At 44.3% G+C, this 25,147-nt stretch overlaps 1 protein-coding gene across 1 annotated transcript in view; it reads right to left on the reverse strand.

Moving 5' to 3' along the window:
• The window catches only part of RSRC1 (arginine and serine rich coiled-coil 1), a 170,195-nt gene that overhangs the window by 14,183 nt on the left and 130,865 nt on the right, over nucleotides 1-25,147 (reverse strand). Inside the window, exon 7 of the mRNA XM_040613202.1 lies at nucleotides 16,372-16,440. Coding sequence (XP_040469136.1) covers nucleotides 16,372-16,440 — 69 coding nt within the window. The remainder of the gene's footprint in view (nucleotides 1-16,371; nucleotides 16,441-25,147) is intronic.

Genomic DNA, 25,147 nt, shown 5'->3' on the forward strand with positions numbered 1-25,147 from the left:
CGTATATTAAATATATTTCTGTTTAAATTTTAAAAGAAACTGATGATTTGGAGACAAATACAAAGTGGTATTTCATTGCTGGAAGAAGCCTGTGCATGATGTGGTTTTACTGTCAAAATGTAGATCTGGGAATTTTGCCATGTTAAATTATAGGAACACAGGCCCAGGAATGGGGTAATACCTTAATGCTTCGACGTGAAGGAAAGAAAACATAACTCAATTAAAATATATACTTTGGGGATTTTTCTGACACTACATACTTGGGAAAGCTGCCATCTACCCTGACCTTTCTGTTATAATTATGTATGTCATCTTAAGTATCATTAATTTAGTCCGTATTTCACTCATCCTACATGTTTACCGAGTGTCTGGATTTTTCCCTTGACTTTAATGACCTATCTTTTTCCAGTGAAGAAAAACACCAAAATAAAATGAACAGCACAACTTTCTTGCAAGTTCTTTGGAGAATGGGAATATAGACTTAAAAACGAGCAAATATTTAGATGTTTGACGCTTTGAGCGTATTTCTTTCAGATTCAGTGTGATGAGTCCCACGTGAACTTAGAGGAAATGCATGTTTCCATGGGATGGTAGTCGGAACGAAAAAGATGACTGCAAATAATTAATTAATTTAAAGTCCATGGTGCCGTTTCTCATTTACATTGAGCAACGTATTCGACTACTCCTCTGAGTATCCATTTTAACATAAATCAGGCCACAGTTCTGGTGTCCTGGCTGACACATTGGACTGTTCCCGCTTTTCAACCCATCATTTGGTAACGTTTAATTACGAAGCGCGCGCCTTATCACTAAATGGCTAAAACAGCTAAACCATCTTAAACAATACACAACTTTTAAGAGGTATCCCTTTAACATACGGGTGATTTTCCATGCCATTTTTCAGAAAGGCTGGCAGACACCAGGAGACAGCACCCCACGGCGAGCACAGCGCCAGAGCAGAAATCGCTCGGATCCGCTTCCACCGCACTGTATCGACACAGAAGGAGACCGAGAGCAGCTGCTCGCACACTAATGATTAGTCCTTCGGTATATTCAATCAGCACATCAGACGTTACGTAGCATGCGCATAGCTCAGTTAAAATAATCATTAATTTTTTTGAACGGAGTCGCGGGCAGGTTGAGCGCTTGGGTGCCAGGCTGGTGGGGCAGGGCCAGCCCCACGCGCCCCGCCTGCAGCGCACCCTTTTCTGCCTTGACGTACGGACCTGGGGACCAGAAGCCTTCATTTGTAGTTCACAAGGCAACTATTTGCAAAACCTCAGCACTGGCTAACCACGCGCTGACCCCCGAACACCGTGGTACAGACGTACCCAAACCCGCCTCTCGGGTAAGTCAGGGCAGCCGCAGCTACACGACAGCCACGGCTTTTGAGAAGAGAAAAAGCAAATGAAGATTAAAATAAGCCTCTCCAAGTTTTGCCCACTATAAAGATGTACCAAATGCAAAAGAAACCCTCTCCCCAAAAACCCACTCGGCATTTAAAAGATTGCCTACCTTCTACTCAGGAATAGCTTTGCTTTAAATTTTCACAGCTGACAACCCAGAAAAGTGCCTGTGCTATTTAATAATTTTCCAGCTGGTAAATTGATTTATTTCTTTATTTGCTTCTAATGCACTGGGAGCGCCACTCCAAATTTCAGCATCAGAGACACAAACAATACTGCCAACGGCTCTAGGAAATCGTCCTTACTGCTAGAGCCAAAAAGCAGAGTTTCTACTTACCAGATTTGTTTATATAAAGCACTCTAAGTACTATAGCAATTTTTAGGTTACACTTTCTAGATACATTTAGATTTTGTAGCCGTCTCAAAATTCTTCAACTGCGTGCAATTAATGACTTGACAAAGACTCTTAACCTGAAACTGTAAATACCGTATGCTTTTCTTGAGAAAAAGAAAGGAAACGTATGTATCCTCTCACACGTACCCAAGCCTGAAATCTCAGAGGTGCACCTCCTCTGCTTCACAATTCCCTTTTTAAGTACAAACCCAAGGAAGCACAACCACACACTCGGAGAACGAAAAGCAAATTATGGGACTATTTCAGGAAATCAAAGAACAGGCTCTGCTCTGGCTCACGTTGTGAAGGCGGTGCCTTCCCCTGGCCGGGAGCTGTGATGTGAAGGGATTTCTTTATTTCTTCATTTGCTTCTAATGCGATGGGAGCAGCGCTCTGGCTTGCAGGTTCTCGGCTTGCATCAGAGACACCAACAAGACGGCTCACAGCTTTAGGAAAGTTTTGTTACTGCTAGAAGCCAGGAAGCAGAGTCTTCACCTAAACCCCCTGTTCATCACCGAACACCACGCCAGGACTTGCCAGAGGCCAGCACGCCAGGAGCCACCAAGCCCTGCCGCCAGCGCCCCAGCCGCCCCCCCCACCTCCCACTTGGAGCCTCCAGGACAAGAGACCCCAAAAAGTGTGATTTTGCTTCTAGAGCCACTGTGGCAGCTCAGGTCAGCTACCAGCACACCAAAACGTTATGAAACAGTTTCTGGCGGTGATGGTGTAATAGTTTTTGACTGAATTGATTGTTCCCTGACAATACGCGACTCAGCCTTGCAAATGCATCAACTCTGTAATGAGGAGCTATTAAGTCTATTGATTTTCTGATTTCAATTGATAGCTAACAGGCCAAAGCTACACATCAATATTTGCGTAACTAATACCCAAGAGCTAACAATTTTGACAAATGAAAACCTCAACAGAACAAACAGTGCAAATTAATGGAAATTTAAAGACCAAACCTCAGAATTTAAGTGAAATATTTAATGAATAGATAAATATGCCTTATATTTCTGGAGAATTCTGCCTTTTAGATGGGGAGGAATAAGTAAACACATAGAAACTCACAGAAGGAGTACCTTGGTACCTAAACCGGGGAAATCTGCAATACAGAACAGCAAACCCGAGATGTCAGCCTCTAAAAATAAGACAGTTTCAAAATGAATAATTGAAAATTGAATACTTTTGAATAATTTGCTGAGTCAGACCAAATGCATGCATATTGCAATGGTACAAACACATCTCCAGGCTGCACGTTTCTGTATATAGTTATTACCACAAGCTGAAGCCGATGTCTCACAATGCCCCTTGCCCCTGAGCTTTCTTCTGGGTTTGGGGTTTTCATTTGGATTTTTTTTCGATAAAGTTGGAATATCAAAAAGGAAACAGTAAAAATACACAGTAAAAATTACAGCTTTCCCCTAAGCAGGATAAATTATCTTTTTTGTTTTGTTGTTTTTCTTTTTAGCAGACAGAAGTCATGCCTCGGGTGGTGGGGGAGACACTTACGCTGGCGTGCCCAGGTGCCCCCTTCCCGAGCAGCCCCATACCCATGGCCACGCTGGGACACTTCGCTCCCCCTTCCATTTCCTTCGGACGACACAAACCCAGCCCACCACGGCTCTCCACAGCCCGTATTTTCCAGATCTCTGACCACCCTCCTCACACTCCATCTTTGCTCCTGGGGTTACTGAAGGGGCTGATGAGGGGGCTGAAAATCGGATCTCTTCCCTTCCCAAGACCAGAGCTCCCATCCCCCTTGCTGCCCGCCCCTTTCATACATTGCGGTTTATTTTCCCTTTTAGAAGCAGCTTTTCAATGCGTAGCTATAAATATTTTTTTTAAATGACTGAAGTCAGATAACTAATTACGTGATTGCTTTACAATCCCATTACCTTAACTGATGCTTGTCTCAGGATTATCCTTTAGCACAAATAAATGCCATGAAGACGACAGTAAAATACGCAACATTAATGAAGTACAGGAGCCATTTTTGGTTTTCATCTGTCTTAAATTCAGAAGACAATTTCCAAGACTTTTAATTTATAAAAAGTCATAAATTGCCCTGTGAGAGAGACTGTTAGTTTATCTGTATTTTCACTTTTAGAACAGTAGTTAAAACCTGAATATTTGATGGTCTTTTGCAATTCGCTTGTACGAGGGCGTCCCGCTCAAACACCTTTCCAAAGGCAGCAATGAAACAGAACTAAGGTGCCAATTTTTCATCTAAAAATATGTCTCTGAAAGGAGTTGAACAAATGCACTGACTTACGGTACATACCCAGGAAAGGAAAATACCTTTTTATTTGTTAGTTGAGGGCACAGCTTGGAGCCAGCACTGCCTTAGGGATTGAGAACCTGCTAGCACTTTACCTGTTTGGGTACCTTTGCGGATGTGAAAGTAAAACTTTAATTATACCTGCTGTATTTCCTCAAATAAAATTACCCCAATGCCAGCTTCAAAATTATATTCATATTTATGCACATCTTGGTGGTGTTGTATCCCTCCTTAAAGGTTCCCACGTATTAATGTGCTTCCTTCCAGGAGAAAATTTATCTGATCTTTTCCCTTCACAAAAAGTGTAGGAAAAGAGACAAATGTTGCTTTGTATTTTAATACAGAGGCAAAGCAAGACACTTCCATAGATGATACAAAGGAAGTTACTATTTTTAATCTACTTTTCTTTTAATTTCCTTACAATTTCCCTGTAACCATCCGCAGGCTTCATGCGCTGCTTCAGCTAACGCATGAAATAAAGCCATATTTCAGACCATTCACATGCAAACGGAAGGATTAAAATAAAACGTTCTTCTTTCCAGGTGAAGTATGCATGTTCGTGGCACTGCACAAGAGCAGCACTGTTCCACACAGCCCCGCTGGCTGCACAAAGTGCAGCTGGCTTCAAGGCAGACACGGGCCAGAGCGATGTGCAGGGGCTATGCTTGTGTCACACAGCCAGTATCTCTGTCTCCATCATTTCCCAACACTGAATTGCAATTGTGGATATTTTTTTTTTTTTTTAAGAGGCCACGATGTTGGGTGAAATCCTATCATCTCAAGAATTGTGAGAACAGCTTGCTAAAATTCAGCATTTCCCCAGATTACGCCTCGTAAGCAGCCCGCACCCGCAGTTTCATCCCCAGGAGCCCTATTTTCCATCCGTCCACAGCGACTCTGGTTCCTATGGATCAGGATCGCTGTCCCTGTGGGTCCGCACGCTGGTGCACCGACAGGGGCAAGCAACCTGAGAAAGACCATCCCAGCCCCCGCATTCATAATGCAGTGCTGGTGAGCCCCAAAATAGACCCCACTCACCATCAAAAATTTACGCTTTCTTGCCATTTTCTTTGCCATTTTTGAAACCACTGAGGATAAACTTCTTAAATTGAGAAAGAGATCTGCAAGTTGAACAACTTGCTGATGGTCAGATCACTTCTTATTAATTTAAATAAATCTAATCAAAGGAAATTACATCTTCTTTTCAAAGTCTTCCTCGAAAACTTAGTTCTGCAGAGTGCAAGAATGCATTAAAAATCTATCTCGAAGAGCCCGTCTCCTGCATGCATGAATCACAGCAAGCACCCAGGAAGCCTCTGCAGTCAAAGGCTATTTCATACCAACACAACCCTATTTTCTGCTCATGAAATTTCCATTCTGGCTCACATTTTTTACATAAACCCAGACAGCAAGTGGGTAAAAGGCATCCAAGACATTTTGAGGACAGATTGGCCATCTCGCGCAGGAACTCGCCGCAGTACATAATGTCTCCTAGTGGGAAACGCCAGGGACCTTTCCCGATCAATAGAGCCTTATATTAGCACACTTCTCATTTTTACAACACCTAAACTGGAAAACAGCGTTTAATGGTTCGTGTAGGTTTCCTGACAAACAGCCACTCCATCTATTGTATTTGCTTTATTCCCTTTAGAACTTCATCTTCAAAACTGTATTTTGCACAGACAACCTGCAGCCAGAACCCAGTAAGCAAAATTTGAAAAGCACAATGCAAACGGCAGCCTCGGAAAGGCAGGACCACAGCGAGCTGCGCAAGCACGGGCTTTCTCCAGCAAACAGGTAATTTCTGCAACACGTAATATTTCAAGACCAGTTTTCTCCTCTCCACTGATTCCTGCCCCCACCCCCACCCCCAAGGAACCCCCCGTCCTTGCAAGCATTTGATGCCTGCAATAAACCAGCCAGGTTCCAATGGTGATTTCATTGCATTAGGTTAATGCACACCACCCGTAACAACCTTTGTCTAATTAAATCACAGTGGTAATGTTTCTAACGGCTCCCAATCCTGCCTGATTGTGAATAATCGGGCTTGTTCAGCCTGCCAGCAGACGGAGATGCCACTCCAGGTGCCCTGGGGTGGACGTGGCACTTGCCCATCCCACTGCTCCCAGGACAGAGCTGGGGAAGCTTAGGGACACCCCAGCCCCAGGGTCACCCCACCAGCCCAGCCCACCTGCCGCAGCAAAAATTGACTGAAATTTTCTTAAAATTATGATAGGAAAAAAATCAACGTATCCCAGTTTTTTCCTAAAACCCTCATACTGTTCTTTTTACAGTTTATGCTTAATGTAGTTTTTAAAATGGCTTTTTAGGACTGTAAGGGCACTGGCCGAGGGCTGCATGCTTACCCATGGCTTAGGGCCTGGGCTACAAATGTAACATCTTTAAGTTAAACACATACATTTTCCAATAACTTTGCCACTCTTCCAGCCCTGCTACCAACAGATGACTTTATTGATAAAGGGACATTTTTACCCAATGCACCGTGTGACCTTTGCAAGTTAACAACACTGAGCAGCCAAAGATCCCTGTCCTTCCCTGCGTCCTTGCCGTGTCCCCTGCTCTCCTCCCCCGCCACTGGCACTCCCGCTCCTGAAAGATGCCACAAAAATGACATTGCCACAGCCAAATGGGACAGAATTCCCCATATCGTGAACTTACCGAATTACTCATGATTTGAAACTTCATTAATGTCAACTTTGGATTTAAATGAAGTCACACAACATAGATGATGTCCTGCATGTAAAACTCGAGCACGATTCTGCCAGCGGGACCAGGCTCTGTCCTTTTAAATGCCTGAACCGAAATCTCAGCTCTGCTAGAGCCATCCACGGGCAATTTCCCTCTTTATTTACTCCCTCTGTATTTTCAAAATGCTACAGGTTAGACAGACATTAGCTCCAAGGAGCATTACATTAGCAGTACAAAGTTTTTTTCCTCTAAATAATTTCTTTCTGCACAAACTGAAAAATGTTGGTATTTTCAAGTACTTTTACAGCACAGCCTCAGTGCTTACTGACAAATGCCTTACAGAAATGTCCTGCCCCATCACAGGGGTCTAAACGGCATGTGAAACCAACTCCAATTCCTTTTAACTCAGTACACAGAAAAAAAATACAAACTGTAGTATCGTGTGAGCAGTGTTGTAAAAACACACATGCCTAAAATTAACCCGGGTGAAGACAAGAAGAATGTGCTGTTTCACTACACTCATGGCCCCCAACTCAAAATTACAAAAGAAAACATATGTTTTAAGTGAAAGAGCATTTTTTTTTCCCCTTCCTTGCCAAATCTTGCCAAGAAAGCATCACGCTGTTGCAGCAAACCTTCCTACCTACTCCTCTAGGAACATTGTTGGTGCTGTGAAAACACGGAGATGTTTTTGAAGTGCTCAATTCAGACAAAGCTGAGTCAGAGCTTCCAACTCCGAGCTACCCTGGCACATGCCCAGGCTGAGGTGGGACCCCTTCAGCGCCCCCGAAAGCTGGGCATCCCACCCACTGTGCCCGACGGGGAGGCACCTGGAGGCCCCCGGCTCTGGCGCAGGGGAAAAATCATAGAATCATGGAACGGTTTGGGTGGGAAGGAACCTTTAAGGGCCAACTGCTCTAGCCCCCTGCCCTGGGCAGGGACATCTTCAACTACAGCAGCTTGCTCAGAGCCCCATTCAACTTGACCTCGAGTGTGTCCAGGGATGGGGCATTGACCACCTCTCTGGGCAGCCTGGACCAGGGTCTCACCACCCTCAATGTTAAAAATTTCTTCCTAATATCTAGTCTCAATGTCCCCTCTTCCAGCTGAAAGCCATTCCCCCTTGTCCTGTCGCTCACACCCCTGTACGCAGCCCCCCTCCAGCTGCAAGCCATTCCCCTTCAGGCACTGGAAGCTGCTCTAAGGTCTCCCCGGAGCCTTCCCTTCTGCAGGCTGGGCAACCCCAACCCTCAGCCTGTCGCACAGCAGAGGGGCTCCAGCCCTCCGAGCATCTTCGCGGCCTCCTCTGGGCTCGCCCCAACAGTTTCATGTCCCCCTTATGCTGGGGGCACAGAGCTGGACGCAGGGCTGCAGGGGGTCTCACCAGGGAGGAGCAGAGGGGCAGAGCCCCCTCCCTGCACTGCCGGCCGTGAGGGTGGGCTGCAGAGGGGAGGGAGCGAGCCCCTCAGCAGGGTTAGGCCAGCCGGGAGCACCAGCAGCACCAGTGAAACCGGACAGCAAACCCCAGGGACTGACCTGAAGTCTAAAATTCAAGAAACACATTTAAAAGTGATTATTAATTACAGAAGCTTTAATAAAAAGCCTGGAATTGATCAGTCCAATAGCCATTACCTATGGGGGTCTATCGATCCCCTTTTCTGATGATCAGCTCTGTTGAGGAAGAACACGGCTACAGCGGGTGGCCAGCAAAGATGCCATGTTTCATACTGCAATTCCATCCTTCACAATTTTTACTGTTATTTGGATGCTCTTCCTAATTTGCTGCACTATGCCACCGCAACTGTGCAAAACTTCACATTTTTATATTACCCTTGATTTGTTTCTGCTTACTTTTAATTATAAAACGTCAATAAAAAGATTAAACACACATAAAAAAAGATCACAGTGTGTGCCAGATGCTGAAACATCCTCCAGAGACTGGAAGCGCAACACCAGGTGTTTGTGTCAGACTAATGAAGCAACATTCACACACAAGGGACACAAAGGGTGAGGCTGCAGAGACTTACACTTTGCTGAAAATCTGCCATTATGAAGGCAAAACTGGAAAATTTGAAATTACAATTTTAGTAAGAAATAAAAATTCATGCATCTATACTAAATATATTAGCTGGACTAAATAATTTGGAGATTTAACAGGCTGAGTTCAAGTCATTGCCGTAACAATGAACTTCAATAAAATTTACTGAACATAAACTATGACCTAAGGCAATAACTGATGAACTTAAGGGCATCCTGATATATTTCTATATCATTGAGTAAAGCACTTTAACTTATTACAGCTACATGGCCTGACCTCATGCAATCAAATCTTTTCTTAGCAGATTCAACCTGTGTTTTTAATACCAATTACCTCAAGGTGCAGTCTTTTAACTTTTACTAAAAGGAAGCATTAAGTAAAACAGCTGCTTTCCCATGGACAGACTACTGGTTAGATCCCACGACGTGAGAACTCTTGCCCAACAGGTTAAAGATGAGTATAAAAAAATAGAGCTTATCAGCTGGGATATGTGCAGACTTTATAATTAAGGGATCTTCTATATGTTGAGCCCTCCAGGCTTTCTCGTACGCACTAACTTTTCTTTTGTGACCCCCCCCCATCACTCCAAATCCATGTGGGCTGTAAGTCCTCAGCCTTTCAGGCACCTGCGTTTGCCGAGGCGCTGGGATGCACTCATCCTGCTCGTGAAGCAGCGCGCGCAGGAGGCAGAGGGGAGCGCTCCCTGCAGCACCAGCTATCTGCGGAGGGGTTTGGTAGGAAATTCTGATCTTGGTTTGTTGCCACCAAGAGTCCCGTAAGCCAGTATGAGTGTACAGGACAGCGCTAATTGCATCACGCCGGTGAAACACCAGGCAGTAGCCACATGCAGAAACCACGGTAGAAGAAAATCTTCTGATGCTTTCAATCTCTAATTAAACAATCTCAGTAAAACAGCGTTTTGTTCATGCTATTTAGTAAAAAGGGAGTTATTCTTCATTTCTTCTTCTGAATTTCTAAGACTACTACTGAGAGAAGCTGAAATGGTAGGACAGGAGACTTCCAAATCAAAACTGCAGCTCCAAGACCATGCGATGGACAGGGACGATTCAGGACAAGGGTCTGTGCTGGTTTCATGATAACACTTCAGCCAAACCAAAGCCAGGCTTCGAGGCACTGAAAATCTGGATTCAGATATTACAACTTGGGCCCACCACAGTTATAGAAACCACATTTCATACATTTTCCACCAAACAGAAAAACCTTTACCATTGCACCTTCTCTTCATAGCAGCCCCTCACTGACGCTGCCCCTTTGCAGTTCTGAGTTCAGCGGCAGCAGGTACCTGAGACACTGTTGAGATTCTTCCCAAACTGAGCAAAATGACCCCTTAAGTACATGCACGTTACCTTTCCTTCCAAAACCACTTTAGATTTACCTATTTCATATGAAATACAAAGGAGAAAAGATACTCAAAAGCCACCTACTGTGTGCACATACCCACCGATTTAACCAAACCAATTAAGCATATTGCTTTAATCGTCCATTTAGGGTACAGCAACATGTTATGTGAGCTGTGCACAGCACAATTTTCCTGCCCTGAGTTAAATCCTATTAACGCACATGTCCCAAACCCTGCCCGAAGGCTGCAGCGCCTGCCCTGCCACGGGAAGGCTTCAGGTACATCCTCATCTCCATCCCCCTGCGAACACCATCAGGGATTTGCTCTGTTTCTCTGTTTAACGGACAATTGTCTCCCAGCACTAAATGCTCTAATACCTCTCTCGTTTGCATTCACCTGTTCCTCCTGCCCACGTGGGCTTCATTTCCAAGCCTATTCAAAATGATATTTTCCAAGCATGTGCCACACGACTTGTTCATATAAATGGAACAAATTAAACTGTCTCCACATATATCCTATCACATTTGTAGCCCTGATTTCTCTCCTTAACACGTGGCCAAGACACCGTATTATCTGCCTGCAGAGGTTGACCTCAGGGATATTAGATTCTGCCACATAGCTCTCTTGTACTAAACCGAGGGGAAACACTTAATCACCCCTGCCTTTTCAGGAAAAAATCAACTTTAAATTTGCCATGATGAAAAATCAATAAACCAGTAATTGCTTGGCTTATCATTGCGTGGAGGAACAAATTGGGAAGCGAAGCTTAGCGTCCACACAGATTTCAGTGAAACACACAGAGTTTCAGGATCACTAAGCCAGAAAAGGAAAAGGTCTCAGAGTGATAATTAAATCTACTCATGCTGATTTTCTGCCAAATTTATTTCCCCAGAGTATATAAAAATGTTTCACTGCTTACTGGGTAGGCATAACTAATCAATTCAACACCGGGCCAACACACACGAGAAACAGAAAATGCAAATTCCAGGATAAAGGCATCAGAACAATGCCCGCCCCAGCGCCAGCACCACCATCACATCAATTTACCTATTGAATGATGTCAAAAGCACAAACCATATTTAGCTGCACCCTGGAAAACTTCTTTTCCTCGTGATCTGCCGCAAACCCTTCCGTACGTGCATGCCCAGGGTGGGCAGCACGCCGTCCCAGCGCCTGCCGTGCCGCAGCAGCCCCAGCCCCCCCGCAGGGTGTGCGCCACCGTGCATGTGACATCAGAAATTTAAGAACACTGCAATGCCTGGTGTACTAAGAGAAACGACCCGACAAGCTCACAGCAATGCCCTCCGAGGCATGGGAACGCTCCTCTCGCAGCCCACCGCCTGCTTTATTTTGGCTCCTGCTGGTACCGGCCTCGGCTCCCTCGCACTTGCCAGTCCGGCGAGAAGCAGCCCCAACAGCAACGGCCCCGTCCCAGTTTGGATGCCATTTCTCAGGCAAGTCCTGAACGGGAACCAGTAAACAAAAACAAGGTAGAAAAAGCCCTCCACTGAAAACACTCTTGTAAAAAAGCGCATTTTTTGTTAATAGACCTAATTTCGTGCAGCACATTAGCATAGCTCCAATGGAAGTGCAAATGTAATCAAACTGAAAAATTCAAATGAGACGGAGAGAGCCTTTTTCTTTCTTTCTTTGCTTTTTTGTCACCAAAAAAAAAAAAAAAATACCATTTTGCTCTGTGTCCTTCAACTGGCTATAGGGACTATGGTAATTAAAAGATTTAAAACAGCACAAGCCCCCAGTCTCTAATCCGGAGCTCAGGTCAGCTGTCTGTAGATTCTAATTTGTCCTCGATTTGTATTCATGACAGGCAAACGCTGCATATTTAACAGCAAACCAGCAGGAGGGGGCATTGGTGGGCTTGGAGGTCAAATAATTTGATTTCTGAGCAGATTACATGTAACATCCAACATCTAATCTCACACCTGATTTGGCAATAAAATTACAATAAGCGCCATGTTCAGACACCCTCACTATAGGGCGGGGGCGATGCCCAGCCTTCATGGTTGAGGCCAGACCGCAGTGCGCGCAGCGGGTGGCCATGCAGTGAGGATGCAACTGTCCGGGGCAAAGGGTGCAACGGTGCTGCAGGCACCCGCTGCCCGCACAGCCTGGCAGCTCCGGGATGGCATTCCTATTGTAAACCATAAGATGGTGAATATTGGAGACTTAAACCTTTTTTAAAAAATTTAAAATCTAGAATTTCTTTGAAAATTCACTTACTGATGAACCTACGGGTATAGGAAAACACTTGTCTGAAGCTGAACAGACAGAATAAGGGTTCATTGGGCAACAAGTGCCAAAACGGGGCAACCTGCCTAACCGGACATTACAGGAATTACACAATTTCATTATTAACTTTTCAACCAGAAGGGCTTGGGGAAGCAGGCAGGGAATCACTATGAACAATTATGCACATAATAAAATAGTTGTGTGATTGTATGAATTAAAAAAAATATCCAAAAGAATTGATTTTTCACACCCCCTCCCCTACTCATGCAATAGAAGCTAATCTGGTGAGAATTTAATGATCGAAAATACAAAATTGTTCTCTACGTAATCCCAAATAGAAAACAAACCCGTGATCACTCTCAAGCGTGTGAAGTAATCACAAGGCTTTATTTCGCCAAGCATGGGGAAGCCGGGCACAGGAGCAGAAGACATAGCGCTGCACACCCGGGTCACACCTGCCAGCGGGCGCCGAGCTGTCAGCCACAAAGGGCAGCCACAGCGGTTTGGACGCGGCTGCAGAAGCTGCGTGAGGAAGCGAGAACCAGCACAGGCTGCGCCAAGCTCCTGCGGCGAGCACGAGGTGCCCAGGGCACGGTGGGGCCAAGGGGCAGGGGCCGCGCTCCAGCACACACCGGGGTGAGTGCCAGGAGGAGAAATGTCTTCTTTGTGAGTGCATACGGGACACAAAACTACACAAAACTGGTGGTTTTCACTGTACAATTTCTCCAGGTACCTTGCATGGCGTTGGTATGCTTAACGCTTGATAGACAATTTAATAAGACCAGGTATTTTGGGGGGAAAATAAAATATTTCATTCTTAATTGGTAGCTAACTCCTCTAAACAAATTGATGGGTTTTATTTAACAAGCTTCTCTTCAGGAAACATTTTCTATTCATTTTAGAACAGTGCAACACCCTTACAACTTTTTCAAAGACACCACAGGACAGTTTCTCTAGTGCTTATTAATAAACCAAAAAGAAGTTTTCCTCCTGCTTTCGCTGTCAGTCACCATTGTTTCTCACTCACTAACCAACACTTTTTTTTTTTTCCTCCGCCCTTCCACAGCCACCCCTCCAGTCGCTGTAGCAAAGTGGCTGCCAGCACATGAGCCATCCGCAATGGGACGCCGCGCAGGACACCACGGAGGACACCACACGGGGCTTTTTCAAAACACCCGGTGCAGCCCCATGCCAGGTCTTAATCATCATGCAATTTTATATTCATTAAATCCACTCTGCTAACTTTATCAACAAGACAAATTAGAGGCAGTACATTTTATTTTGCAAGTGTTCTGGACACTATTTTAGATACGTTGCAAAGTATTCAAGGAATCGTCACGCTTAGCTGCACCAGAGCATCACAGCTCTGAAGCACTGTCATCCCAAACTTGGGACTTTTTTTTTTTTTTTTTTTTTTGGGGGGGGGGGTGGGGGGGTGGGGAGGGAGGAACAAAACAAGCAAAACGAAAAACAGATTAAGGGAATCAATCACATGCATTTTTAATAAAGATTACACTAGAGTTTTGAAATACATACTTAGCATACTTCACTCTAAGTCCCACAATTTGGAGCTTATTAAAGACATCTAAATCTAGAAACAAACAGGGGGTGGGAAATCATGTAAAAACGTATAAATCCTGTAGGATAGCAACCAGCTGAATCACACTTGCAAAGTATACTTAATTTTCTCATTCACACATGAGGATTTGAAGAAGCTTGTTTATACCTGAAGTGCAAATAAGCTTTAAACTGCCTACAGAAATTATTGAGGCTGGAGTTCCAGCTGAAGAAAAAAAATCGGTAAGGAAGAAAATCGGAGAAATTTGATTGTAACCAAAGAAACAGCACCTGAAGTCAGTACATAAGAGACGGCAACGTGGGAACAGGTAAGATGGATTTTTCTAACCCAAAAATCTTGCTAACCACCTGTTCCAAAAACAAATATGTAAAAGATTTCCATAAAATTCAGAGCTTTTGGAGCCCTGAAGGACTTCAGCGCTCAGACCGAGTGTGGTATGGCAATTCCAGGAAAGAAACGTAAGCAGAGATTACCTGTTTGAGACCGCTTGGTCATTAGGAAGGATTCCTGGAAAACAAGGGTGTCAAAGCAGGATAAGGAGGAAACTTGCTGCCAGGAAACTGGTGAGATTCTTAAATAGAAGGCAGTGCAGTGGGGGTTAAATACAGCACGTGTGGAAGGGGACTCAGGCTCTGGTACCCGGATGGAGTAGGAGAGATGAGAAGAGACGCAGGCACAACAGATGCAAAAAACCAGTTCCTGTCCTCACCTTGGAGTTCAGCCTGGCATGCTCAGGAAAAGAGAGGGCAGACGCAAGGAGACTTTTCAATAAGATTAGAGAGACCGGAAAGAAAGGTGGTGTTTTGGGAGGACCGGAGGAGATGGCATAGTAAAACCGCAAGCACCGCTACTGTCCATACAACATGTGGGGGTTTCTTCCCTCTGCTGTATACTCCAGCACCCTACTACCTCTTCCCTTTCGTATGTCTTCTCCTGCTTTGGTTTAGCCTAATGATTTTGTTATCATATGACACAGGGAATTAAAAATATCTCAGCCTCTTAACTTCTCCATAAATTTCAAGCTGTCATAAACAGTTTTACTGCCTATCAGTCTCCTCCATGTATGACACCCAGGCCCTAACCAAAATATGATGGGTATTTGGGCACAACACTGATTTTCATAGTAAATTAATCCATCAAAAGGCCAGCTCTGAAAAAATCACAGAACGGTTTGGGTTGGAAGGGCCCTTAAAGCCCACCTAGCTCCAGCCCCCTGCCCCGGGCAGGGCCACCTCCCCCCAGCCCAGGTTGCCCCCAGCCCCGTCCAGCCTGGCCTTGAGCCCTGCCAGGGACGGGGCACCCACAGCTGCTCTGGGCAGCCTGGGCCAGCGCCTCCCACCCTCAATACACATGATCTCCTCCAACATGACATCACCTTCAACCCCAGGTCCCATTTATGGGGTGGTTAAAACACTGAGTGAACATCCACGCAATCCCAGGCAGGCGGGCAAGGGGCGCAGTGCCAGAAGGATCAGGAACACATTTACGCGGAGACTGTTCAGTGTATTAAGTACCAGTTGCAGCCTGAAATACATCATTTAAACCAAATACGCTGAAGAGAAAGTTCACTGCAGTGACCAGTGTGTGGTAACATGTATTTCCAGAGTAAAACCACCGCAAGGCAGTGAAGATCTTCACTATATTTTTTTATATTTAAGTCAATGCAAAAATATAATGGATGTCACCGACAACTAAATGATTCATTTTAATTTGAATAGCTAAGAAACTTTCTCTGTCTATCACAGCTGAAGTGAGAACCTTGAGGATCCTCAGATTGTTTGCATTGGCTCCGTCATGCTGTTGAAAATGTCTCTTCCCATTACTCCCCAACATACAAGCAAAATACATTTGTTTAATTACCCAGGCACTATACATTAACTTTCCACCTACTGTACAGCAAAGGAAAACAGCTCAGACTCTGCCAGCTTTCAGTGCACCAGATTTCATCAGGAAAGAGATTAGCTCACTCTGACATCACACAGACTAATACACTGACAAAATTAATTGCTGTGCTTTACTGATTTAATCGAGCAGCATAGCCACAAACCAGCGGTATTGGCTGGCCATAAGGTCTTAACATATAACTTTGTCTCAAATTATTAGGTTGCTTTAATGGCAGGTAAAATATTTTTTTTCATGTGGCTGAAATTTCTGGTGCCTTTAACAGTTCTTGTTCATCTGACAGGTCAGGAGCAGAAAGCTGCAGCGAACCTGAGGAGTGCCAGGCTGGCCACCTCGGCTTCAGATGCCCTTGTAAGAAAGTCACGGAGCCCTGCTGGAACCTGGTCCCTTAAAAATAATAGTTTGCCACTTACTGGATTTTAGTTTCTTACGGATTTAAAAACACACATTACCTTCTTCCTTCCTTTTCTTTGCTTCTTCTTCACTTCTCTCTTTGGCCTTTAATGCTTCATCTGCTTTAGCTAAAAAGAAAAGAAACACAACAAGTGTTATAATTAGTTAATTTATCTTGCCAAACAAGATTTCCTGGGGTTTAAACCAGTTTCCTTTTTGTAGGTCCCACAATGAAGTCGATGCGCATGAAAGAACAGAATTTGGTTCTTAACGTGTTTTCTTTGAAGATATTAATACGGTGAAGACAACAGCACACGTGGCATTCTGGAGGGCAGCTGCTGCGCGCAGTACTCGCTCAGTACCAATCTCTGCACCCATTTCTTGTTACGCAGAACTTTTAAGAGTTTTTTTCCTTACACACAAACCTCCCCACCCTACCTGCCCCCAAACCAAACGGTACAGAAACAAACACAGTTCATTTGGAAACAGAAGATTTGCTGCCATAGCGAGTAATCCGTAAGACCTCTTTTGAGGATAAAACAGAAACAAACCAGTGTTTTCAGGGATGCAGAGCTGCAGCTAGCATTTAAAATGGGAGTCAAATACCTATCACTTAGTGTTAAATTAGGTAGTATACAAATTTCACTTCATTGCAAATCACAGCAGTAGTACTTTATTCATATTATGACAGTATTCTTTAAAAAGAATCTTTTTCCCTCCAGAAACCTCTTCCCTTATTACTTAATTATCTACTAGTTGCTCAACTGCAGGGGTTTTCAAACACTTTACTACAGATGTTAAAGAAGATTAAAAATATACAGCACAGTAACAAGGGACTATCAATATACTCTGTAAATTAATTAAATTTCTGTTCTAGCACATCATTTATTCCAAAGCATTAATGTCTCAAAGGAGCCATTCTCTTTTATTGCCATCTCACTGCCTGATGAGTGAACTAAGCGAGAATAAGTCTCTAATAGCATTATACTTGATGAAATATTAAGTTTTGGAAAGTATCACCATGTCAAAAGGAAAAGAACCCAAAAGCAACAGAATTTAGAACTTAAACCAGGCCTTCTTATGCAATAAAATCACTGTAAACGGCGGCACAAATAGCAAACAATTCAGTTTTACAGATGCTTAGTCCTATCACCTACTGAATCAACCAGTAATTTATGAAAATCAAATTCATTTCAGGGTGGGTGTGAAGGGGTCTTTCCGACTGGTGTCCCTCTGCAGCCAGTAGCTACAGATTCTTAAAATATACAACTTAAACAGGGGTGTTACAGAACGATAGAAGTAATTACACAGACATCTGTTTCCATTTACATGCTTTTACTCATATTTAGACTACATTTGAAGTCATGAAATATTAAAACTTTTCTGCCAGTGAAGATCATTACAAGAATCTATTAAATTAAGACAATAAAAACAAACTGCTAGTAACTCTAAAGACTTTTACTTCATTTACACTTTATTCTCCTTGGTAAAAGGACAAGGATAATAGAAATCCCATTTAAATTCAATTTTGGTTATATGTGTAATTGTAGATATACCCCTTGAGTCATGTAAAATGCTCAGCTTATGTTTCTTTCAAATTATCCCGCTCAGATTCACATTCTACTCCTTACAACTGTCTTCAGTATGTATTAGTAGAGCTCATTAGGCTGAAATTTAATAATGCAAACATCAGGTGGATTTCAAGAACCTCCATTATCAACACAAGATGGATTGCTTATATAGCTCTTGGGCCAACTGGGCACAATTTAGATTCAATAAACTACCATGCCTAAATTTGATTTATCTATTCCACTATGCTACTTTGTTCTTCCTCACCGATTTGTTGCTGCACAGGAACAATTCATTGGATATCTGAATGGTTATCCAAGGCAGAAAAATATTAAAACACACATAAAAGATATTGCTGGTCTGTGACTAAATCTCTAGTTTGTGTTCGTTAGCTTTAAATTGCTAATTTCTAACCCCTGTAACTACAGTGGAAACTTCTGCTAGCTGAAACAGAGCTGTCCTTTCAAGTCCTGGTTAATTATACGGACAATCTAGCAATTTAGGGAGTTTCACGAGGACAATTCTCTGCTCAGAACTGCTCATTAACAACAATTTAACTTACCCCATAAATCTGCAGAGCAGCACATCTCTGAGGTTATAGGGCACTGTCCATTACAACCAGCTGAAGTCACTGAAACCATGTGTTGCTTGAAGACTTTAATGCTAAAAATTCTCTTGAAATATTTTAAATTTTCTGTCATTATTCACTGGCAAAGCATTAAAGCCCTAGATTTAATTTGCTCAAATCAGGTTGCAATTATGAAAAGATTCTAACAACTTATTCCAAAATATAACGCACCCTCTCCGCTGTGTGCGCTGCTGTGCCCTCACCCCGCATTTTAGGGTGTTAATGACCACAGACAGCCCACGCTGACCACTTACAAGACCTGGTGTGTGGAAAAGAACCCAGTTCTCCTGCAATGCGCCCTCCTTAAGCCAGAGGAGGACAGACAGCTGCTTATCACCCCCAGCAGATCAAAGAAGTCACTTCAGCAAAAGTCTGGTTTTAATTGATCCAGGTAGTTGGAGTGCTGAGATTGCTCCTGCAGCTGGGCTTCCTGCATGGATAAACAGCTAGCATGACAAAAGCCTGGGTGCTTACAAAGCTTTCTAAAATATAAAATAAATAAATAAAGAGGTGCTCGAGCTTGCAGCATTTAAGAGCTCGTCCGACCCCAGATAAAATTACAATTCTATTGATTTTTTTTTTCTCTGAAGGATGGGAAAATGATATACAGAAGATGTTTGAGATGTTTACCTACACTAAAACAATAAAGTTGTGAAATGCAGATATTTGGTAGTAGCCAGTGGACTATTAAGACAAGTATAATGGGATGAAAGAGCATTTTAGTAATTTCCAGGTGCCCCCTATGGAAGGGCTTGTTCCAGCCTGGGACCAGCAGCCCATTGTGCTGGATGCAGCACAAAGGAAGAAGAAATAAATCCTGTCTTTGTGCTGGGAATAAACTATGAGCAAAGACTACGGACATGCTACTCAGACAAATAAACACAATGCAGAAGTGGAACAACATTGCTAAATCACAACGAAGGCACTAACATTTAATTAAACTAATCTAGATTAAGGACCTTCTCTATTAATAAAAAACCCCAAACAAACTAAAACACGTTTCATGTTTCCATATGAACCAATAACCTAAACTCCGAACGTGCTAATGCGTGTTGAAGCTCAGGCTAGCTCTTCGGTCAGCTTCATTCCACCTGCTTCCCAAACCTGACAACCACCTAACTGGAGCCGGCAACCCCCCCCGCCCGGTACCCCAGCCCCCTCCAGAGCAGCACACACGGTGGCCATGGATTTGGGGAGCGCTGGAGGCAGCCGACAGTCTGAGCTGTCGGGAGCAGGAGAGATCCCTAATGGAAACGTAGGTTGCCTGCCAGACCTGCAACTTCGGTTCCTGTTGAGGAGCAATTATTAAGTACAGATCAGCAACTGTGGATCAATGAAGGGCAGGTCATTCCCCAGGGCCAGGGCTGGGGGGATGAACAGGTCCACTCCTTTGCCTTGCTTTAACCCGTTCAGTGCCGACCTGCAACGGCAGCTGATCGTGGGCTTACGCTAAAAACTGGGGTGAAAGGAAAGAGAAGAAAAGAGAAAAGAGAAGAAAAAATAAAAGGAGAAAGGCAGAGAAAGAGAAAGGATGAATTTGTGTGTTTTCCAGTTTGGGAAGGGAGAGGATGTTTATATGTCTCCTCGACATTATCACTACGCTGACTGTAAAATTTGGAGATGGTATGAGACATCAGAAATTAAATGTAAGACTCGAGAAGAGCAAGTTGAGAGCTGTAGAGAAGCACTGGGCGATAATACCAGGTGGTGTAAATCAGCAGAGCTTTACTAACTTCATTAGCTTCCCTGACCTGTACCACACTTTGTGTTACCAATATTTTGCAGAAATTTTCTGGTTCACGCTCAGACACCCTGCCACTCAAGCACTCTACTTACCTATGCACCACACACTCACTGACACAGAATTTCAGGTTCCTGTCCATTTTCCCAGCCAAACTTTATATACTTGCCTAGATTTTCTTTGCTAATTCTTTCTTCTTAGCAAACGCTATTAATTCAGAGCCCTCTTCCCTCTAAACTGCTACTCTGTTACAGAAAAGAAAGTCTCCCAAGATGTACCCTCTCACTTCAGGAACTTGATACAAGTATTTTAATAAGCAGTTAATAATCTATGTCCCTCCTAAATCACATGACATGTTTTCTGTTCTCCTATAACATTATTTTTTTTAAAATGACAAACAAAAGCCAGGAAAGCAAAAAGAAACCAAAAAAAAGAATTCTTCTTTTAAAAAATAATGAACAGCCTCGTAGGTTTTGGAAAATACTTCAAGCTCAAAACATTACAAATGGTCTTAATTCCTCACCAACACGGTACAACGTCTATTTAATGTTTAACAGTGGCACCACTACTCTGTGCCTTCTGCCTTCCAACCAGCCACCTCCTGGCACTATCTGATCAGTGCGCTTCATTCAAAGCCTTCTGAAATCGGCCACACCACCCACTAACTATTTAGCTACACAGTTTGCACAAATAGTTATGCAAACAGTCACACTGGTGAGAATCAGCGAGAAAATAAAAACACCCTGTGTGATGCCGCACTTGGCTGGCAGAGCACGGGAGGCTCCTGGCTGCCGGGGGAGCACCAGGGAAGCCCCAGGAGAACCTGAGGTTCAATTACAATTTTGTTGTCTAATCCCAAATTCCGCCACACCCTACACGGCTTTGAAGACACCACTTGCTCAGCCAACTAAAACTAGGGTCATGCCCACAGATAACGGGTGCATTAAAGCCTGACAAAAAATTCTCTAATCAAAAGCTCTTGGTGCTATGATTAAAGGAAAAGGCTGGTCACCAATGAGCCTGACAAATTTCAAGGTGGAGTGAAAAAAAGCCTTTATGAACAGAAGCAAAAGTACTTTTTATACTCCTTTTCAAAACTGAAATGAACGTGCTTATACAACAAAAATGAGATAAGTGATTGTTAAAAATGTACAGCCTAATGACACTGCACAAAGGAAAAACAAAATACTGACATTTGATGAAATGCAAATTAACATAATAATAATTTGAACAAGTTCCTAAGTGCAACACGCACGGCTCCAACCAAACTCGCAAATCCTAACAATGCCCTCAGGTTTCTTCCATCCGCTGCATCAGGTGTTTTCTGAATAATTTCAGAACCACCTCTTTAAAAAAAAAGAAAAAAGTTTTACTCAGCCAGCTTCCAGCTGCTGTCACGCTCCAACACGGGAGCCTGGGGCATGGGCAGGATGCCCCAAGTCCTCACAGGGTCAACCCGCATCGAGTTCGCCTTTCTGCCTTAGTGACGCGGGCAGGTGAGTGCCTTATCAGGTGAACTGTTTGTGTGGAAGCGGTCAGCACTGCCCCAGAACGGCATACTTCAAATGGCGATGTGGTATTTCAAGTGGCAGAGCATCCAGGACAGTCACTGTGACAGAGTTCTGTGGCTGTCGGACTCCTCAAGTTCGGCCAGAGCCCCAAGGACCCAGCACAGCGTGTACCGGAGCATCTCAAACCCGGCGCACGGTGCCCTGGATGCCCACGTGGCCCTCTGCCATGGGCCAGCAGCGACCTGCTCACGCGGTGGGCGAGCACAGCCTGGGATGGACACCAGGAAGGGGGCAGATCTTCCCTCTACAAAGGACGGTAACGCACGCTCACGCTTGCTTGTGCTGCACAGCAAGAGAGCAAAGCGAAGGTAGTTAAGGCATCAAAATGCCCTAAATGCAAGCGATAACCAAGAGAAACAAACACGAGCACGTGGAGGAGAGGCATCACGCGCCCGTGGGAGCAGGCAGGAGCAGCCCAGCGCTGAGCAGCCCCGTGGTTTCTGAACCAGATACTTCAGCCCCTGTTTGCACAGGGTCTGGCAGCAGAATTCTGTCGGAATCCCTGAATTTGCTGCTCTAACTGCAGTCTGTATCCAGCAAATAATTTAAATGGTTCAAAGTACAGTGTGTGCAAACATGCCTGCAAGGTTTATCTTTGCCTAATGCTACATACTGAAATAAAAAAAACCAACATCTAAAATATCTTAAACCTGGACAAAAAGTACTTGTTTAACTATACTGTTAAGCTATAACCAGTTAACTCTACTAACAATACCTTTTCTTTGCTGGTCTCTTAGCCCTGCTAATACTTCTAACATTCTAATCGGTGCAAATGGCACTAGGAGCCAACGGCCACCCTTAGCTTACCATGAAGATGTACAAAAACACGCTGCAAAAATCAATAGGTTCTGTATTAAAACATGCTGTCTTACTGCATGACATTATGCTAACAGGAAACGCTGGTACAACCTCTTTGGAGACTACATCTGACAGAACAAAACAAAAAAAAAAAAAAAAAAAAAAAAAAGCAGCTTTTCCAGGCAGAGGAAAAAAAAAGAAAAAAGAAATGAGAGAAAACAAATGGTCTTCACAAATAAATCAACTTCTAAATAGCATAAGTGATGTGGATCAGCCCGTCTCCGCTTGAGAGCCACTGAAACTAGTGGTTTTCAATGCTTTTGTAAGGACTCGATGTATGGGTATCATCATTCCTGCTACAGCTATGAGGAACATGGCTCCCAAGCCACAGAGACAGGACACACTCCTACAGCATATGTATAATATTATCTTCTCTTAATTATTGAGTATTAGAAAAATGGAAAATTAACAGCAACAAAAACGAACTTCAATTTAAAATCACAGCAGTTTCTCTTCATGTATTTTGCAATACAGAGAGAGATCCCGATTTTCCCTCGGCTTTCACTATCAATTTCCCTCTGTAGGTAACCGCAGCGTTTGTCTGCGTTAATATTTTTGTAGACGTGAATGCAGACCTGTTCACTGCTTGTGGGTACCGCTCAGAAAACGCCCGGACACACGGCCCCGTGGCCCCCGTCTGCATGCAGCAAGCGGCACGACGCACCTGGAGCCAGCGCAGGAGCCAGGAGCATTCCCTCCCGTGCCTCAGGTGTTCCAGCGTTGGCCAAAGCCATACCTACGCTCTACGGCAATGAGACTGGCAGCAAGATCTGGCGCCGGAGTAGGATGCTCCAGCGTGGTTCAGCAGCTCCATCAGTGAGCACAGGCACTGGCACCCTCCGGGACACAGAAGCGAACCCCTGGGGAGCTGGAAGCGCTTGGGGCTTGGGAAGCATGGAGCCATTCCCCAGCCGGGGGGCACGGTGGGGCAACGCTCTAATCCTGATCAGCCTTGCACTGGGCCAGGGTAAAGTGCGCTTCAAGCAAAGATGTTAATTAAAAGGAATCAGGAAAATATGAATTACTCCAAGGTAGAAATAAGGCAGGTGCTGTTTTGGGGGTGCAAAGGGGCTGGGGCTCGTGGAAGGCCCCCCGGCACAGCCCTCTCCCACCACCACGGGAGATGCACAGAAGAGGCTCAGCCCCACACTGGGATGCAATTTGTTTTACTGGTAAAACTACAAGGAGTGTCAGAGCACCCACCAAAGGCAAGATGCAAGCTGCTTGGGGAAAAAATAATAAATAAAAGTCCAATGTAATTGTAGACTTTCCAACTCTTCAAACTTAAAAATCCAGGCTACCCATTCCAAGATGCATTTGGAAAAAAGAAAGCACACAAACTCAAAAAACCACGTATGGGCATCACATCCAAAATGTAGCCAAGCTGACCACGGTGCTAATCAGAAAGACTTAACTATTTTTTTAAACACAAACATTTTTGCATTTATAAAATATTCAGGCAGCTCACATATAAAAATAAAAGTATAATTCATTATTAATTTATAAGGCCTTATTTAATTTACATGCTATTTTTCTCCAGTATATTGAATTTATCGAGGCTTGTTGAGATCCTCTCTGCTGAATATTCATATACTGACATGTAAAGTTAGCGGTGATACAACCTGAAAGTGCCAACACAAATTCAAACCAACCACTCTCCCTGAGATTTCCTTGGACAGGAGCAGAGGAGCCCAGCCCAGCAGCCGCTGGTTCCAAACCAGAAGTGACACCACCACACACGTTTGTATCGTACTGGATCGATGCCATTTTCCTACATTTTTCTCTTTTTGGTCCACACTAAAATAACATCTCTCCAAAATGTAAATAGCACAAGCACTGAGGGGGCCACGTAGCTGTTCACCCACGGATAAGGGCGCCCTGCTCCCACCCCGATGGCTCCATTTAGCCCCATCCGCTCTAATTACACGGCAGCCCGGTAATACCCGACAATACTTGGAGAAGTTCCTGCCGTCGCTGTCCCAAGTATTATGGGTCCTTTAACGATGCCACCGACGGTAATTACAGATACTGGAGATGCTGGAGCGTTAAGGGGGGGCGCAGGGGCTCCCTGCTCGCCCCCCCAGCTCTGCGGGCTGTCAGCACACGTGGGGTTACCTGCAGCCTCGCGGCTCTCCCTGGGGCGGGCACCCCGCACCCCCTCGCAGGGAGCAGCTATCCCGCCCTGCCTCCCGGCGCAGGGGGTGCCGCCTGGCGCTTTCACCCCACTGCTGCTCAGTTCCCTTCCCTTAGCGATTTTGGAAAGAATTCCCTTACTTCAGCGTAATGCCTCCCACGACAGCACAGCTAGCCAGCTCGCGGCCACACGGGTTTTCTAGGGCATTAAACATATTTTTGGTAGTTACAGCAATTAACGAGCAACTCACCTCAAAAAACACAAGTGAAATGCAAAAGCTCTCTCCCTCTTGTTCTAACCAGGGGTACAACCAGCATATTTGCGAAGGGAAATC

Source organism: Falco naumanni, chromosome 13 (assembly GCF_017639655.2).
Source record: "Falco naumanni isolate bFalNau1 chromosome 13, bFalNau1.pat, whole genome shotgun sequence".
Classification (NCBI taxonomy): Eukaryota; Metazoa; Chordata; class Aves; order Falconiformes; family Falconidae; genus Falco; species Falco naumanni.